General features: G+C 36.1%; 1 protein-coding gene across 6 annotated transcripts in view; it reads left to right on the top strand.

Moving 5' to 3' along the window:
- LOC111410077 (phosphatidylinositol/phosphatidylcholine transfer protein SFH8-like) overlaps window positions 1-11,634 on the top strand; it is a 13,350-nt gene extending 1,716 nt beyond the window's left edge. Inside the window, exons 3-15 of one of the 6 annotated variants that reach the window (XM_023040251.1) lie at window positions 505-811; window positions 1,259-1,373; window positions 1,501-1,767; window positions 1,902-1,979; window positions 2,066-2,167; window positions 2,274-2,323; window positions 2,414-2,513; window positions 2,609-2,704; window positions 2,800-2,916; window positions 3,546-3,678; window positions 4,128-4,531; window positions 5,233-5,307; window positions 11,311-11,634. In XM_023040251.1, coding sequence (XP_022896019.1) covers window positions 505-811; window positions 1,259-1,373; window positions 1,501-1,767; window positions 1,902-1,979; window positions 2,066-2,167; window positions 2,274-2,323; window positions 2,414-2,513; window positions 2,609-2,704; window positions 2,800-2,916; window positions 3,546-3,678; window positions 4,128-4,531; window positions 5,233-5,307; window positions 11,311-11,331 — 1,865 coding nt within the window. In that variant the 3' untranslated portion in view covers window positions 11,332-11,634. Of the gene's footprint in view, window positions 1-504; window positions 812-1,258; window positions 1,374-1,500; window positions 1,768-1,901; window positions 1,980-2,065; window positions 2,168-2,273; window positions 2,324-2,413; window positions 2,514-2,608; window positions 2,705-2,799; window positions 2,917-3,545; window positions 3,679-4,127; window positions 4,532-5,232; window positions 5,308-7,727; window positions 7,815-11,310 lie in introns of those variants that run through there. The other 5 variants (XM_023040252.1, XM_023040248.1, XM_023040247.1 and 2 more) reach the window with 5 other exon arrangements.
- The last annotated feature ends 5,691 nt before the right edge of the window (window positions 11,635-17,325 follow it).

Below are 17,325 nucleotides of genomic sequence, written 5' to 3'. Positions count from 1 at the left end.
CTCCCCCCCCCCCCCCCACACCAACCAAATAGGGGCCAAACGGGGACTAAATATAAGTTTAAGAGTGTTGCTACAGTGCCCTCAAGGTTGACATCTGGGTTGACACAACACACGCATGAGATGTGGCTTTTTTTTATTATAAGTACAAAAACTCGAAGAAAGCATTTAATGGAGTTTAATTATAAGTACAAAGACTCGAAGAAAGCGTTTAATGGAGATTCCTAACCGTTAATCCTGTATTTCGGAACATGTTTAAATTATGTGAAAAAAATGTTTCTTTTACCAAGCCAATTACATAGATTAAAAGCTTCAGTTGGCACCCAATATTGGACTTCTCTGATAACTGGAGCTAACTGGTTATATATAGTGGAAATTTTACTATTAGATCATCTCAAGCGTAAAAAATTAGTTAATGCTGAGGCAAGCAGGAGTATCACACGAATCATGCTGTATTTCTTCTCTTAAAATGGTTTTTATTACATTTGTACTTTTTGCATGGAACAGGCTTTGAGGGGTCATCTGGCAATGATGAGAGGAGAGAAAGAAAATCTGATTTTGAAAATTCTGAGGATGAAAGAAGGTCGAGAATTGGTTCCTTAAAAAAGAAAGCATTGAATGCATCTTCAAAGTTCAAGCATTCTCTCAAGAAGAAGAAGAGCAGTAGAAGAAAGAGCGATGTTCGTGGTAGCTCTGTTTCAATTGAGGATATCCGGGATGCTGAGGAGCTGCAAGCTGTTAAGGCATTTCGGCGAGCCTTGATGTTGGATGAGTTGCTGCCAGACAAATTTGATGATTATCATATGATGTTGAGGTTATTATACAACAATTTTGCTACTTTTAGTTAAATGCTCGCGTGTATGGATGGAGATATAAAATGCATCCTGGATTATCATATAGATGTCCTGATATTTACCCTCATTACTGTGGAGGTAACCAGACATCCCTTCCTCCTTTAGTGGGACATTTTATGATTGAGCAGCATCACTTTGCATTTTTTCTTATATTGTACTAGGTGGTTAAGGTTTGAAGGGTTGTATTTAGTCTTTCCGGATAAGTTACTTTCCTGTTTATTGTAAACATTTTTGTACATAGTTGGAAGGTTAGAAGGGAAACTTACTCACATGAATGGTTAAAATTATCATCGTATCAGTATATGATAAAGCATACAAGCATGGTTGTTATCTCTGTGATACAAGAGATGCTCTGATTCAGTATTTTTATTTCTCTTCTGAGTCAGCAACTATTTAGACTTTTTTAGAAGTATTTCTTGCAGGTTTTTGAAAGCAAGGAAATTTGATATTGAAAAAGCAAAACGGATGTGGGCTGATATGATCCAATGGAGGAAAGATTTTGGTACTGACACCATTGCGGAGGTAAAAGCTAAAAATTTTCCAATGTTTAACTTGGGCAAGACCACCTGATTATCTTTAGTTGGTAATCTTCACTCTTCCAATTTTAGCTTTAGTCACGTTTCTTTTATAAATTCCCTTTTTCCACCAGGATTTTCACTTCCAAGAGATGAATGAAGTTTTGAAGTATTACCCCCATGGTTATCATGGAGTCGATAAAGAGGGAAGGCCTGTGTACATTGAAAGACTAGGGAAAGTTGACCCTAACAAACTTATGCAAGTTACCACCATTGACCGTTATGTTAAATACCACGTGAAAGAGTTTGAGAGAAGTTTTGTTGTTAAGTTCCCAGCTTGTACAATTGCTGCCAAAAGGCACATTGATTCAAGCACAACAATTTTGGATGTTCATGGTGTGGTATGTTATATGCTGCTCAACTTCATTTATTTAATTTTCCCATTTGTGGCACATACATCTTATGTCAATCAGAGTGAAGATTATGTTTTATTTAGTTATGCATTTTTTTATTTTTATTTTTTTGTTCACTTCAGGGCTTGAAAAACTTTACTAAGGGTGCACGGGAACTCATTACACAACTTCAGAAGATTGATGGCGATAATTATCCTGAAGTAACGTTTCAAACTTTTACTTGATCGGAGCTATTAGGTTTTGTGTAGTCTTGGTAGTAATATATTGTGCCCTCCAAATGTTGTAGACACTTCATCAAATGTTTATCATCAATGCTGGTCCAGGCTTTAGGCTACTGTGGAGTACTGTAAAGAGTTTTCTTGATCCTAGGACCACCACCAAGATCCATGTATGTTGCTATTTCTTCCTTTTTCCATCTGGAAGCATTATTTTTCTCACTTGGAATGGCTGACTTTTAACTAATAGGTCTACCTTTTTTTTGGAATATCTTACAGGTTCTTGGAAACAAATACCAGAACAAGTTGCTTGAAATAATAGATGCCAGGTGCAAAATAGTGGAAAGGATTGTTGCAACTTGCGATGACCATTGAAATTTATTTGGAGATTCTAAAGTAAATTTTGTGGGTTTGTGCAGTGAGTTACCAGAATTCTTGGGTGGAACGTGTACTTGTGTAGACCAAGGGGGTTGCCTTCGGTCAGATAAAGGGCCATGGAAAAATCCAGAGATACTAAAGGTCCTTACTAGTGGGAACTATTAAATTGATCTACATTGATTTGTTATAATTTTGTTCGTGTTAAAAAGAACGAAAGACTTGAAATCATGTTGCAGATGGTCCTTGATGGCGAAGCACGACGTGCCAGGCAGGTCGTTAAAATTCTTAACAGCGAAGGAGAGATAGTTTATGCTAAAAACCACTACTCAATAGTATGGACTGTGTCTTTTATACATATGATTAGGCACAACTACTCCACAATATTTCAGTTTTATGTGAGATTTTGTTTTTTATTTGGTTGTTGAAGCAGGTAAAAGGCAGTGACACCTCAACTGCTGAATCTGGTTCTGAAGCTGAAGATATTGCTTCACCAAATGCTATTAGGAGTTACTCACACCTTCGGTTGACTCCTGTTCGTGAGGAGGTAGGGTTAAGCCTCCGAACTTCAAGATTAGAAATTTTAATTATCTGCAGTTGAAAATAATATTTTGTACGAGTTTAATTGAAACCTCCTTTGTTTAGTGTTAAGTCTAATGGTAGCTTGTGCAAATGTTTAATTTGGTGCTTTTAGGTCAGCTAGTATTTGCTTAATTGCAATGTGAGTGCAAAATTATCATTGCTTGATATCATCTCTTTGATTAGTTTAAAAGCATCTATATATACCCTTCAAAAGGTGTACAGTTTCATGGAATTCATATTGAGATCAAATTTTTATAGGTAGGGTAGTGCAATCTCTTGCTACTGAAAATTAAGTCCAGTGCCATTATTCAAGAGTTCATTAGTTGTTTGATAATTATTGTTAATACTGACGATGATTTTATTTCTGATATAAGGTACAAATTCTTCATGAAATATAACTAAACACACTGTATCTTGTAGGGAATAAATTTTCCTATAAATCCAATTTTCCTTACTTGAGAAAGGGATACCTTCACCATATACAGTGTTAAATGTTCAGCACAGAAAAGTGTTGACACTCTCTCAATCCTTCACAAATATTAATATGGAGGATCAGCGTTCCTCTACTGATTATTTCAAGTATTTGTTTCTCAGGCTAAAGCTATTGGAAACACTAGCTTAGTTGGTAACTTATCAGGATATGATGAGTATGTTCCTATGGTTGACAAGGTTGTTGATTCTGGCTGGAAGAAGCAGGCACTGCTTCCAAAACCTTATATTTCTAAAGGTTAGTTACATTAGAAGTTCTACTTTTGTAGCTGTCTCCACACATAATATCTGAATCAGCCTACATCATTGTTTCATATGATCTGCAAAGTGATGCTTCACCATATTGATTCAGTTTTTGCATCTAATTATATTATTCTCTCTTGAAAACTCTTACAACTTGCCTAGTTTGGCATTGATCATGGCAATGGGAAGACAAACTCTTGTTCTCTCTTATCTGCTTAGAACTGCATGTTGAATTTTCCTTTCATTTTATCTGTTCACTTGCATGTTCTGTAATTTTAGATGACTTTTGAATTAGTTTTTTACCTGTCTGCCATATCAGTATGACTCGGGATCATGACCTGGAATGATTTATTGATGCTATCCCTTTTTCTGTGTTTATCTGTTTTGTTGTTAAATCTTAACCTATTTCATTCTGTTTATATGTTCCCAAAAATTTTAACTCAGATATGCTTCTTCCACCCAATTCTCAAGAGGCGCGAAAAAGACTTCATGCTCGACTTTTGGCAGTTATCATGGCATTCTTCTCGACCCTTCTTGTGTTCTTCCGTTCAATGTCATGCCGTATCACCAAGAAACTTCCCAATGCATCATCATATCCTGAGGAAAACATTCAGGAGTCGGCATCTGGCTTGATCCCTAAAGAAGAATTTCGACCCCCTTCACCGCCTCCAGAATTGGCCGAGGTGGAACTTCTATCTTCTGTCTTGAAAAAGCTGGGTGAACTTGAAGCAAAGGTGAATACTTTTCAAGAAAAGCCATTGGAAATGCCCCATGAAAAAGAAGAACTGCTGAATGCTGCTGTTTATCGAGTAGATGCCCTTGAAGTAGACTTAATTGCAACCAAAAAGGTATGTAAGTGTGGCATATATTCTGTTTTCAACCAAGAGAACGCCGTATAATGGCAGATTCTTTAGTACAATTTTTTCCTCATCACTTGTGGTATTAGTTATACATGTTTTAGGCTCTCCCACTATATGAAGATCAGCAGATGGCAGCACCTAACTGGTCTGGCTATTGTTGGATCCACTAAAAGAAACTAATAAAATAAATGCATTACTTGCATTTTTGGCTAAGTTTAAAAAGTTTACTTGTAAGTGTACTTATTTATAAGTAGATTTTTAAATAAATAATTTTTTTGTTGTTCAAGATTGGGAACGAGATACTTTTTTTGAAGTAAGGGTAAGAATTAATTTCAAAATCAGTACTTTTTTTTACTTAAAATGTAAGAGAAAGGAACATTCTTGTTTTGACTAACAAAACCTGCTATTATAGAAAGTTTACTTAAGTTCGTTCTAAGAACAGGCAAGCATTCTCAAAGTAACTTACCCAAATATGTTTATAAAAATAAGAAATAAGATATATGTTACTGTTATTGTGCATATATGTACATGCGTTTAACTTCACATGTTCAACTAAATCTTCGTTTGCTTTCTCACACCTTGTCCTTGTTGCCATCGCCTGGCCATTTTATTTAGTACGAATAAGATGACCTGCACAACATCTTTGTGAAGGCAGTTTTAAGTGATGATTTTTGGGGTTTATTGAGTAGGCTCTGCACGAGGCTCTGATGAGGCAAGAGGAACTGCTCGCTTATATAGATGGTCAAGAAGAAGCCAAGTTTCAGGTGAGTGAATTAATTCATAAATTATGATACCCGTCTCAACTCTCACACACACGTTTCAATTCTCTTATATATATCTGCCTTCTATATGTTGTAAAAAATTTCACCGGGTTGGAATAAAAATCACGAAACACGAACCGGCAATATCAATAACAAGATAATCACGAACTTGAATCAACGAATGACTTGAACACGATATCGTTGTTCTCAAACAATATTTGCCCCTTCTCATATGAATTTGATATGCTTTGAAGGTTGTTGGCAAATGGTTTGCAGAATTATAACAAGCCTTGCAAGGATTTAAGCACCAAAGCACAAGTGCAAATTCTAGAAAACTTGAAGAACACAAGGGATGAATATTGAATATGGCCTTTAAAAGACTTTGATATTTGATTTTGGAAGTAGTATGGAACCTTGATGTTTTTGTGATTGTTTTTGTCTTCAACAAGATCCAATATATATAGGCATACACCACATTCACGAAATGGTACAAACCTATAAGTCAAAAGTCACTAAATTAAAATTTTCAACGGTAGAAAACGGCTTCCAACGGTCAAAAGATTGTACCATGTGACCGCATGGTACAAATCCATGCGGTCACATGGTTCAAAACCACCGATGCCCTTTGGCCTCAGTCGCATGGCCAAGATAACCATGCAGTCGCTTGGTAGTAACTTGGGCCCAATTTTTAGCGTAACTCCCTTTTTTCATTCCATACACGTTAATTGTTGATTTTGAACAACAAATTTTCAACAATCCCCCACTTGTTCAAAATTAACAAGTTTCATATTCATAGTATACGATACTTATGCATAAAGATTAGATATCTTTCGATTTGAATCTAACCATAGTGTAATTCAAACAAAGTATAGTCGGAATCAAAGGTAGCGTGTAAGCTTTGAACCAGTTATTCCATATGACAATACCGGTAAGAACACACACACCAGTACCACGTGTTCTCAAGTTTCTCATAACTCGCTTAGCGCTTTTATGGCCTTGCGCTCATCCTTTTCAACAATCTTTTAAGAGAGAAACTCCAACTTTCTATTTAGGCGGCATCACCTTGAAGATTGTTTAGATGAAATTCTTTCATTACATTTGTTACTTTTAGAGGTACTTGTGTTTTAGCACTGAACTTCATTAAGAGCTTAAAGCTCATCCCTCATTTCAATAACATCCAGCATTATTTTAATTATGATAGGATTATTGCGGATTTCAATAACGCTGCAATTATCCACATATCGAATGACTTGTTGTTACCCTTTGAACCAGTAAATTACCTTTTGAGTAATGACAAATAGGATTGTTGTCATTGGTGAACCTTTTTAGTTAAGGAGTTTCAACCTTATCCTACTCGAAGTAGATGCTACTAAATCTCTGTTTAGAGGTTTAGTCAAGGATCCGCCAAATTATTCTATCCATGATTAATTTCCTTATATAGTCATGTCTAAGATTCATGTGTCTAGACTTTCCATTGTATACCTCATTATATGCTTTTGCTAATATGGCTTAATTATCATACATGATAGGTATTGAAGAAATATTCATCGATCCCAAAGGTATCTCATAAAGGATATCCTTCAGCCACTCAATCTCTTTCTCGGTATCCGATAGGGCTACAAATTCAGATTTCATGATCGAGTGTGTTATGCATGTTTGTTTCTTTGATTTTCAAGAGACAACACATCCTCTAAGAGTGAACACCCAACCCGAAGTGGATTTCCTCTCACCCGCGCTAGATATCCAACTAGCGTCGATAAATCCTTCCAATACCGCTGAGAATTTAGTATATTACATGCCCAGTTTCTTGATTTTTTTTAAGCATCCAAAAACTCTTCCAATGGCCTTTCAATGATTATTACTCGAATTGTTAGTAAACCTGCTAAGTTTACTTATGGCATAGGCTATGTCCGGTATTGTGCATTGAACTGCATACATAAGACTTTCTATAGTACTAGCATATTCCAATTGAGCAATCACTTTTCCATCATTTTTTACAGGTTTTGAACTTGGGTCAATTGGGGTACTATGTTCTTTTATGTTCAAGTGTTTGAACTTGTTTATCACATTCTCAATATAATGCGATTGACTTAGGTGATAATCCCTACTAGTCTTTGTGACTTTGATACCTAAAATGGTATCCACTTGACCAAGATCCTTCATTTTTAATGTGGAAGATAGAAATCTCTTTGTTTCTTCTATACCGTCAATGTGATTACTCATAATCAACATGTCGCCAACATATAAACATATAAATATCACATAATCATCATACACTTTAGAATATAAATATCTATCTACGCTATTATGTTTAAATCCGAATGATGTTATAGCTAAGTCAAACTTCACATGCCATTTCTTAGGTGCCTGCTTCAAACTATATAAAGATTTTACTAACTTGCATACCTTATGTTCATTTTCAGGTAGAACGAACCCTTCGGGTTGCTCCATATAGACCTCCTCATCAAGATCTCCATTTAAGAATGTCGTCTTGACATCCATTTGATGAACATGCAAGTCATATATAGAGGCCAATGCGAATAATATCTTAATTGAGGTTATTCTAGCTACCGATGCATAAGTGTCAAAATAGTCGATTCCTTCCTCTTGTCGATATCCTTTAGCTACTAATCTAGCCTTGAAAGTATTTAGAGAGCCATCAACATTATATTTCCTCCTAAATACCCATTTACATCCAATAGATTTGGATCCTAGTGGTAGATCGACAAGTTCTCTCAAGTTTTATTAGATATTATCGAATCCATTTCATCTTTAATTGTATCTTTCCAAAAAATGTTATCACAAGAACTCATAGCTTCTTTATATGTTCTAGGGTCGGTTTTCACTTGTAGAACAAAAGGAATTGTTCTTACAATATTCAACTTATTTCCTTCTACTAAGTAAAAGGAGATAAGTTGAGAATCAATTTTATCCCGTCCTAATGACTTCTCAACTCGAGTTCTCTTACTTCTTCGTGGTTCACTAGACTCATCAATATCTTTAGAAGACATTTCATCACGTGTTCCACTTGAGCTAGGGATGTTTTCAATATTTCCATTCAATTCATTATCCGATGATAATAAATTTTCAAAGAACTCTACATCACTTGATTCGATAATCACATTGGTCTCCAAATTTAGCAATCTATAGGATTTCCTATTATTATTAGCATATCCAACAAAAATACATTTAATGCCTCTTGGACCCAATTTGGTCCTATTAGGATTTATGTTCTTGCAATAAGCAAGACACCCCCACATTTTGAAGTATCTAATGTTCGATTTTCTTCCTTTTCACAATTCATATGGAGAAACCTTTGTATGTTTAGAAGGAATCCTATTAAGTATCCTACATGCACTTAATAAAGTTTCACCCCATAAATTAAACGGCAACTTAGCATATATAAGCATGACATTAATCATTTCAACTAAGATTCTATTCTTCCTTTCAGTCAAACCGTTTTGTTCGGGTGTCCTAGGTGCAGAACATAAGTGAATTATGCTATGTTGTTCACAATATAAATTAAATTCACTAGAAAGGTATTCACCATCTCTATCACTTCTTAAGATTTTTATTTTCTTATTTAAGTGATTTTCAACTTCATTCTTATAAGTCTTAAACAAATCAAAGGCCTCATGTTTATGTTTCATCAAATAAACATAAGTATATCTTGAGTAATCATCAATAAATGTTATAAAATATCTATTTTCACCTCTTGTTAGCATGCCATTCAATTCACATACATCGGAATGAATTAATTCTAATATGCTAAAAGTCCTTTTAACGCTTTGATAAAGCTTTTTAACTATTTTTGCTTCTACACATGTTTTGCATTTAACGGCATCATTTTTATCATATGAAATTAAGTCGCAATTTCTATGTGTTTCATGGTACTTTTACCCATGTAACCTAATCTAGCATGTCATAAAGAAAATAAATCAATCATATAAGCAAACTCGACTTTATTTATTTCATTGTCAATAATACAAAGTTTGACTATTCCTTCACATGAATAGCCATTTTTAACAAATTTTTCGTTAAGTAATAATACAAGTTTACCGGACTCAAAGACACTTTTAATGCCTAGTTTTCTCAAAAGATTTCCACTCACTAAATTCCTATTCATATCCGAAACATGTAGTACATTTGTGTTAGTAACATTTTTCCCGGAAGTGAAGATAATTTCTGCACTTCCTTTTCTAATTACTTTGGACCGCACCTCATTATCCATTTGGATCTCTTGGTCTCCATTCACTTCGTTGTATGTTTTGAACAAAAAATTGTCATATGATAGATGCACCTTGGCACAAGTATCATACCACCAGTCGGGAACCTTTCCTTTAATTGCATTTATTTCGCTCACGGTGGCTACAATCTTGTCTTGTTGGATGGAATTCACTTTAACATTGGAGTTGTGTTTCCGGTATCTACAATCTTTTGCGTAGTGTCCAGATTTCCTACAAACAAAGTATCTTCCTTTGGTCTTCTTTTTGAACTTATTAAGGTTTTTCGAATGTTTGCTTTTGTTAGATTTTGTTGGCGGTTCGAATTTTTTTACAGCATTTGCTTTGGAAGTGCCCTCATGAGAACCACTTTTATTACGCATTCTCGACTCTTCTTCAATTCGAAGATGTTTTTGCAGTAGTTCCAAAGAATAATATTTAAAACTATGCATTATCTTCTTCCGGTGTCCTTTCCAAGTTTTGGGAAATTTGGCAATTATAGTCCCCACTTGAAAGGTCTCCAGTATTTCAATTTTTGCCGCTTTCAACTTATTGACAATTACTTGCATTTCATGTATTTAGATAAGAATGGGAATATTCTCTAAAAATTTAAAATCGAAGTATTTAAAAATTAAAAATTTCTTTGTACATTCTTCTTTTGCTCTGTACTTATTTTTTAGCACATTCCAAAATTTCTTTGTCGAATTTGTATTTGTATATAGGTCATACAAACGATCCGCTAATGCGTTGAGAATGTGACCGCGGCATATCAACTCATCTTCTTGGTGCTTTTGTCTTCCATTCCTCACCGCTTCGATTTCTCCATTTGTTGGTTCCGATAGTGGTACCAATTCCAGATCTAGGATGTAGATCTTTAGTGCAATGAGAAAAGACTTCAATGTGTCTTTTCATCGAGTGTAGTTCGTTCCATCGAACCGATCTAACCGCATCAAGTCTTGATTCATGAGTTTGATTGTCGCCATCATTGTCTCGCTTTCCATTGCAGAAACTATTGTTTGGGATTGTTGTAAAAAATTTCACTGGGTTGGAATAAAAATCACGAATCACGAACCGGCAATACCAACAACAAGATAATCACGAACTTGTATCAACGAATGACTTGAACACAATATCGTTGTCCTCAAACAATATTGGCCCCCTTCTCCTATGAATTTGAGATGTTTCGAAGGTTGTTAGCAAATGGTTTGTAGGATTATAACAAGCATTACAAGGATTTAAACACCAAAGTACAAGTGCAAATTCTAGAAAACTTGAAGAACACAAAGAATGAATATTGAATATGGCCTTTAAAAGACTTTGATCTTTGATTTTGGAAATAATATGGAATCTTGATGTTTTTGTAATTGTATTTACTTTCAACAAGGATCCAATATATATAGGCATACACCACATTCACGAAATAGTACAAAACTATAAGCCAAAAGTCACCAAATTTCAATTTTCAAAGGTAGAAAACGGCTTCCAATGACTAAAAGATTGTACCATGCGGTCGCATGGTTCAAACCCACCGAGGCCCTTTGGCAACGGTATATGGCCATGCGACCGCATGACCAAGATAACCATGCGGTCGCTTGGTAGTAACTTGGGCCCAATTTTTAGCCTAACTCCCATTTTTCGTTCCATACACGTTAATATTGATTTTGAACAACGAATCTTCAACACTATATATGCTTACTTTTGCGTGCATATGCATGTGGATGTATGTTAACTGATCTTTTAAAGTCATTTGCTAATATGTATTCGGTTCTCTCTTTTTACACAGAAGAAGAAACTTTGCTGGTAAGATGTGTTGAGAGTGGAGTTGCCACGATTCAAATATGTTATTGATCACACGGGAATCGGCATAAAATGCCATTGTACTTAAGAAAGCCCCTGGTGTGTGTGTGTGTGTGTGTGTGTGAGAGAGAGAGAGAGAGAGAGAGAGAGAGATTGAAATCTTTCTATATTTATGTGTATATGTTCTGAAAGAACTTAGTGTGGTTTGTGTTTGTTTACACTTGTAAATTGCACAGCTTGGATTGGATTGTGTTTGAAATGAGTGAAATTCATGATTACTCATAAATGTGTGCGAGTCCATGTTAGTATTTGACCTCTTGATTGACATTGACACAACTTGAATAGTAGTTCCACTATAGTCGAATGCAGGGGTGGGAATTGGTGCCAGCTGCTTAGTGGCTCGCATCTCAAGCAAGTTGCAAGCACAGTTCGAATAGCGATTCACTTGTGAGAGCTCCCAACGGGCGAGCTGACTCGTCCCACTTCCCAACCATAGTCAAATGGATGACTGAATGAGAGCACTCACTATGCAAAAGCTCCATTTCCCATGTCAATAATATACACTATTTGCCTCTTCAATTCATGACAATCCTCACGAAAGAAGCAGCAGCCAACATGCATCCCCAATTGTACACGTTTGACATATTTGATGTCAAAAATTGTCGAAACATTGAAGTCATTTGTAAAGTTGTAATCAAACCGAGCTTTTTGGCAGATCGCGTAATTGCAAGAGCTCTATTCGTTGAAAAAATATGCCTTTTGAGGAGGCAAGCTTTAAGTTTCAACACTGTCTAGCAGTTGCTAGTAGTCAAAATGTCCTAAAATTTGAGATGATTATCCGACTGGTGGAGTAGTCCTAGAAGACGTAGCATCATTGTAATTACATTTTTAAAGAATCCATAATGCCATGTCATTTTTATCAAAGATCATGAGCAATTATTTCCTTAGTTCATAAAAGTGTTCCACAAGCACCGATTCTTATATACATTTCCACAAATTCTTCCGTAACTCTCAATTTGTCACATCTCTAACGTTACCAATTCATCTTCGATTCGTAGATTAATCATCATTCTAAAATAGGAAAAATTGCAGTAGTGGTCCTCACCCTTTTCAATTTTTGCAGATTTTATCTTAACTTTCAATTTAGAGTGAATTGTTCAAATAATTACTGAACTTTACAAAAAGTTTTCAAGAGGTCACTGAATTTTAAAAATCACTTAAATGGTCACTGAACTTTGCAAAAAGTTTTCCAGAAATCACTGAAATTTAAAAATCACCTAAATGGTTACTGAATTTTGCAAAAAAAAATTTCAGAAGTCACTGAATTTTCCAACCCCTAAGCCACCTTAGAACGAGGAAATACACAGAAATGACTCTTGTACTGTAACAAATTTTAACATTGGTCTTTGACCCATTAAGTCAATTAAAAAAAATAAAAAAAAGTTAAAAAAATAACTTTAGACACAAAAGGGCGATTTTACCCTTGACAAACTGTTTTGGAAGCCGACTATGAAATTCAAAGAAAATCGACGCCCGAATTGCCACATTTTTCGATCAACCACCGGCCAACCGACGTGCGACTTGGATCAACGACCACTATCTACCACCGGGCGAAACCATTTTGGTTAGTTTTCTCGCACAAAATTGTAATTTTTATTGTTATATAATCAAGTGAATTTTTTTTTTACATTTATTCGGTTTAATACTAGTATGAGTAGTTTGATTGTGTGGTGTTTGGGTGGAAAATGTGAATTTTTTGGACCTCTCATTGTCTAAAATGGCGATTTTTGACAAAGAAAAGCTCTATGAACGACGTTAACTATTAACAGTTAAACCCTACTGTTAACAGTCGGGTTTAACAGTCTTGGGCCGACTATTAATAGTTGGGCAAGACTGTTAACAGTCGGCCAAAAACTGTTAACAGACTAAACAGTCTTTGGGCCGGACTGTTAACAGTCTTGGGCCTACTGTTTCGACCCAAAGACTATTAACATTTAATTTTTTTTTAAAAATATATATATATATTTAATTTGTTAAATTTTTAAATATATTTTATAATTAATTAATTAATAATTATGTTATTTATTTATTTTTTTAATTGTCTTTTATTTATATAATTTAATAATTGAATATTATCTGAACGTAGCAATTTATTTTTCATGTTATTTATTGAATTTTAATTTTTTTTGTAAATAAATTTTCCAAATGTAATAAACAAGATTAATTTTCTTTATAATTTTCATTTGATTAAATAATAATTATGTTATTTATTTATTTAATTTTTTAAAATTTATTTAAATAATATTTATATAGTTTAATTTTTTTGAAAATATATTTAATCTTTAATTTTTAATTTTTTTTTAATAATAATAATTTCCTTTTGCTGAAAATCTTATTAATTTGTATTTTAATTTAATTATTTATTTTTTACATTTGTATTTAATTTACTTTGTTATTATCAAGAATTCGGTTCTCATTGATTTTTTGAGATTATGCGTTATTTTATCATCTCTTATTCAATGTTCTAACATTTGAATTTTTGCAAGACGGAGTATCATTTAGATGGAAAGTTGAGACGGATGGCGGGGAAAACTATTTGGAACAGTAGTTTTAAGAGTTTTACTGTTGTATTGAAGCTGGTCGATGATCATCACGGAGATATGCTACGACAGTCATTCTTGTGGCCACTGTACCAGATACGAGAGGTGCAGTGCTCAAGACAGATCATCGATGCACTTCTATGTCGGCTTCTGAGGCCAATCGACGACGATTCCCTCCACTTCGATATCAGGGGCAAGGTCGTCAGTTTCTCGATGTATGAGTTTAGCTTGATCACTGGACTGAGGATTACGGGCGACGATGAGAGAAGCAATAGGCTGTACGAGACGTACTTCCAGGGACATGGGTAAGTGCTTCTACCCGAGTTGACGGTCGCGACCAGGGGGTGCGACCAGATGCTAGATAGATTGAAGTTTGGGTTGGTTTACATCCTCGAGAGTGTGATGAGGTGTCATCACAAGAAGACTGTCATCGATATTTTTCATTTGCAAGTTGTTGACGACATCGATGTGTTCAACAACTATCCATGGGGCCAAAGATTCTACAAAGACACCGTACATGTCTTCACCAAATCACACTCAAGGCCCAGGGGGTCAATGCGTAAATACGAAATATATGGATTGCCCTTAGCGGTGCAGGTAAATGTTTAATATAATTAAAGTTAAAGTTTTAGTATATTGCATTTATGCATAATAAGTGTATGTGTTGCAGATTTGGGTGTATGAGATAGTCCCTGTACTGGGGCTCGCTTTACGAAGTGAGGGTAGACATGATGCCCTCAGATGCATCATTGGAGATCATCGCGAGCGGACGAATGTCCTACTGAGAAACAATTATCGGCCCTCCTCGACGATCCTAATGTAAGTATTGTGCATTTGTAATTTATATTATACGTAGTTTAAAATCTGTTTACATGATCGTTAACTAATTGAAATGTGAATATGTCAGCTTGAAGTCATACATGAGTTGACGTTGTCGATGGAAGAGGAGGCTCGGGGTCTTGTGCTGGATTTAGGCGTTCTGCGCACCTAAGACAAGGAGATGTCTGATCCGAGTTTGGATCGAGATTGGGTATGTGAATTAAATATAATTTATTGAATATCGTTGACGTATAAATTTATTGAATAATTTTTAATGTTATTTATGTAGGAGGGCGGTCCAGCTGATCGATGATCACCTCCGTCGAGGGTATCATCGCCACCATTGGCATCACCTCCGTCGAAGAGCATCGTCGTCGCCATTGGCATCACCTCCGTCAAGGGCATCATCACCACCATTGGCATCGCCACCGCCGAGGATATCTCTTTCTCCCTCGTCCATACACCTCCCCCGTGTATCTCCGACATACAGTGATGATTTGTATGCCCGTCTGACAAGATTTATAGCGGAGGAGGTCGGCGCGCTACGACGAGAGTTGACGGAGAGGGTCGATGATCTGGGACGAGAGTTGACAGTGAAGGTCTACGATCTGACAGGGAAGGTTGACTATCTAACAAGAAGGGTCGACAATATGGGATGAGAGTTGATAGGGAGGGTTGACGATCTATCCCATGATGTTGGAATGCTACGGTCTTGCATTGTCGACCTTCAAGATACGGTAGCGGCACTTAGAGGAGATTTAGCCGGTAGGCGATGGGGGGACAGAGGGAATGGCGGAGATGATGATCGAGAGGGTGGCAGAGATGGTGATGGAGAGAGGGTCACCCATATTTTTGGCGTGATGAGATATTAGAATTATTGTGGTTGTCTATGGAGGTGGAGGGGGTGGCCCCGATGGGGATAGAAGAGGGGGTGGCTCCGATGGGAGGGGCGGAGGAGGTGGCCCCGGAGGTCGAGAGGACGCCCGTCTTGATTAAGGGTAAGAGACATGCTGTTGATGAGACGAAGCAGGTGGTCGGCAAAAGGTTGAGAGTGCCGTCACAGTATGTTGTTTCCTCCTTCACAGCTGAGGCCAAGATGAGGACGTTCATCGATGGGACACACCCGAACTTATTCAGGGAGGTGGACAACGCCAAGTGGAAAACGTTCGAGACGGAGTGAAAGAGAATTATCCTCGGGTAAGTATTGTATGATTTTAATAAAACACTATACTCTAACTCGTCTATACTTATTTTAACATTCCTTGTTTTTTCAGAGTTAGCTGCACGATAGGTAATCGGACGGTCTCGGACGCATACAAGTGGTTCCATGATATCACCACTTCTGGAGCTTGACTCGCCAACAATGTAAGTGAACTATTCATTTCATGTTTTTTATGTATACGTCACTTTGTGTTTATTAAATGAATAACTTATAATTTTTTGGTGTTTCCTGATGCAGCACATCGACTTGGCCATAGACTTGCTGCGAGATCGACCTCAAAGACATCCAAAATCATTTGACGTCCATGGTCGAGTCATATTAAACACCGAGTTCCTGCGTGCCGTTACCATAGAGTATCAGTCGCTCCAACTTATGAGTAACGAGTACACTGTGCCAAAATATATGCTCGAGTGGGTCATAGGAATGTCGCCGAGTGTCGGGGAAAAATCATGGGAGGGTTGTACACATATGTACATTCCAGCGTGCATCAATAGGCACTATATTACGCTGGAGATCGTTTTTGCTGACACGACTATATATGTGTACAACCCAGGTCATTCATGTTTGACACAAGGCCAGTTGGAGCAAAACCTGGAGTCCGTAGCTGTTATTGTTCCTATGATGGCCAGACTAGCGAGGTTGACTGTACATGATAGATTGCGGATTGTTCGGAACATGACAACAGCGTGACAGTCCATAAGGTAAGCGTTTGAACTTTGTTGTTTTCATCTTTCAGATTTAGTTTTTAGCTACACAGTACTAAACTGATCCATTCTTGTTCAATTGTAGCGGCGACTGTTGCATATTTGCCATTAAGTACGTTGAATTTTTAAGGATAGGACATAAGGTTGATGGAATCAACCAATTGTGGATACAGAACTGGAGAAAGAAGCTAGCTTGTGATTTGTTCGAATTTAATGGTGACCGTAAATTTGTATTAAATATTTGTAACATTCGTATTGTAAATTTAATTATTTTTTGTGATTATAAAATAATTGTAAATTTGTGTTCAATGTATATAACATTTACATTGGAAATTTAATTATTTTTTTGTAAGTTGATTTTTTGTTATTTTACACATATGCCGAGTATGGAACTTTTTTTCATATGAATCATTATAAATACCATTTATCAAGAATAAATATTGAACATTGAACATTTATGAAGAACAAATATTGAACAGTGTAAAGTAAACAAAAATATTATTCATTTAACGTACATGTCTAATTGTCATTTAGGGAAATTTGACTGGGACAAAATTGTCGAATATGCCCTATAGCTCTGCACTTGCTACAACTACGTGGTCGAGGAAACTCTCCGGTAGATGGTATTCTAGATGTATTTGGACGTCCAGGACCAC

The sequence above is a fragment of the Olea europaea genome, chromosome 15, assembly GCF_002742605.1.
Source record: "Olea europaea var. sylvestris chromosome 15, O_europaea_v1, whole genome shotgun sequence".
NCBI lineage: Eukaryota > Viridiplantae > Streptophyta > Magnoliopsida > Lamiales > Oleaceae > Olea > Olea europaea.
Note: the sequence above shows the minus strand (reverse complement) of the source record. Positions and strands in the feature narration are given on the sequence as shown.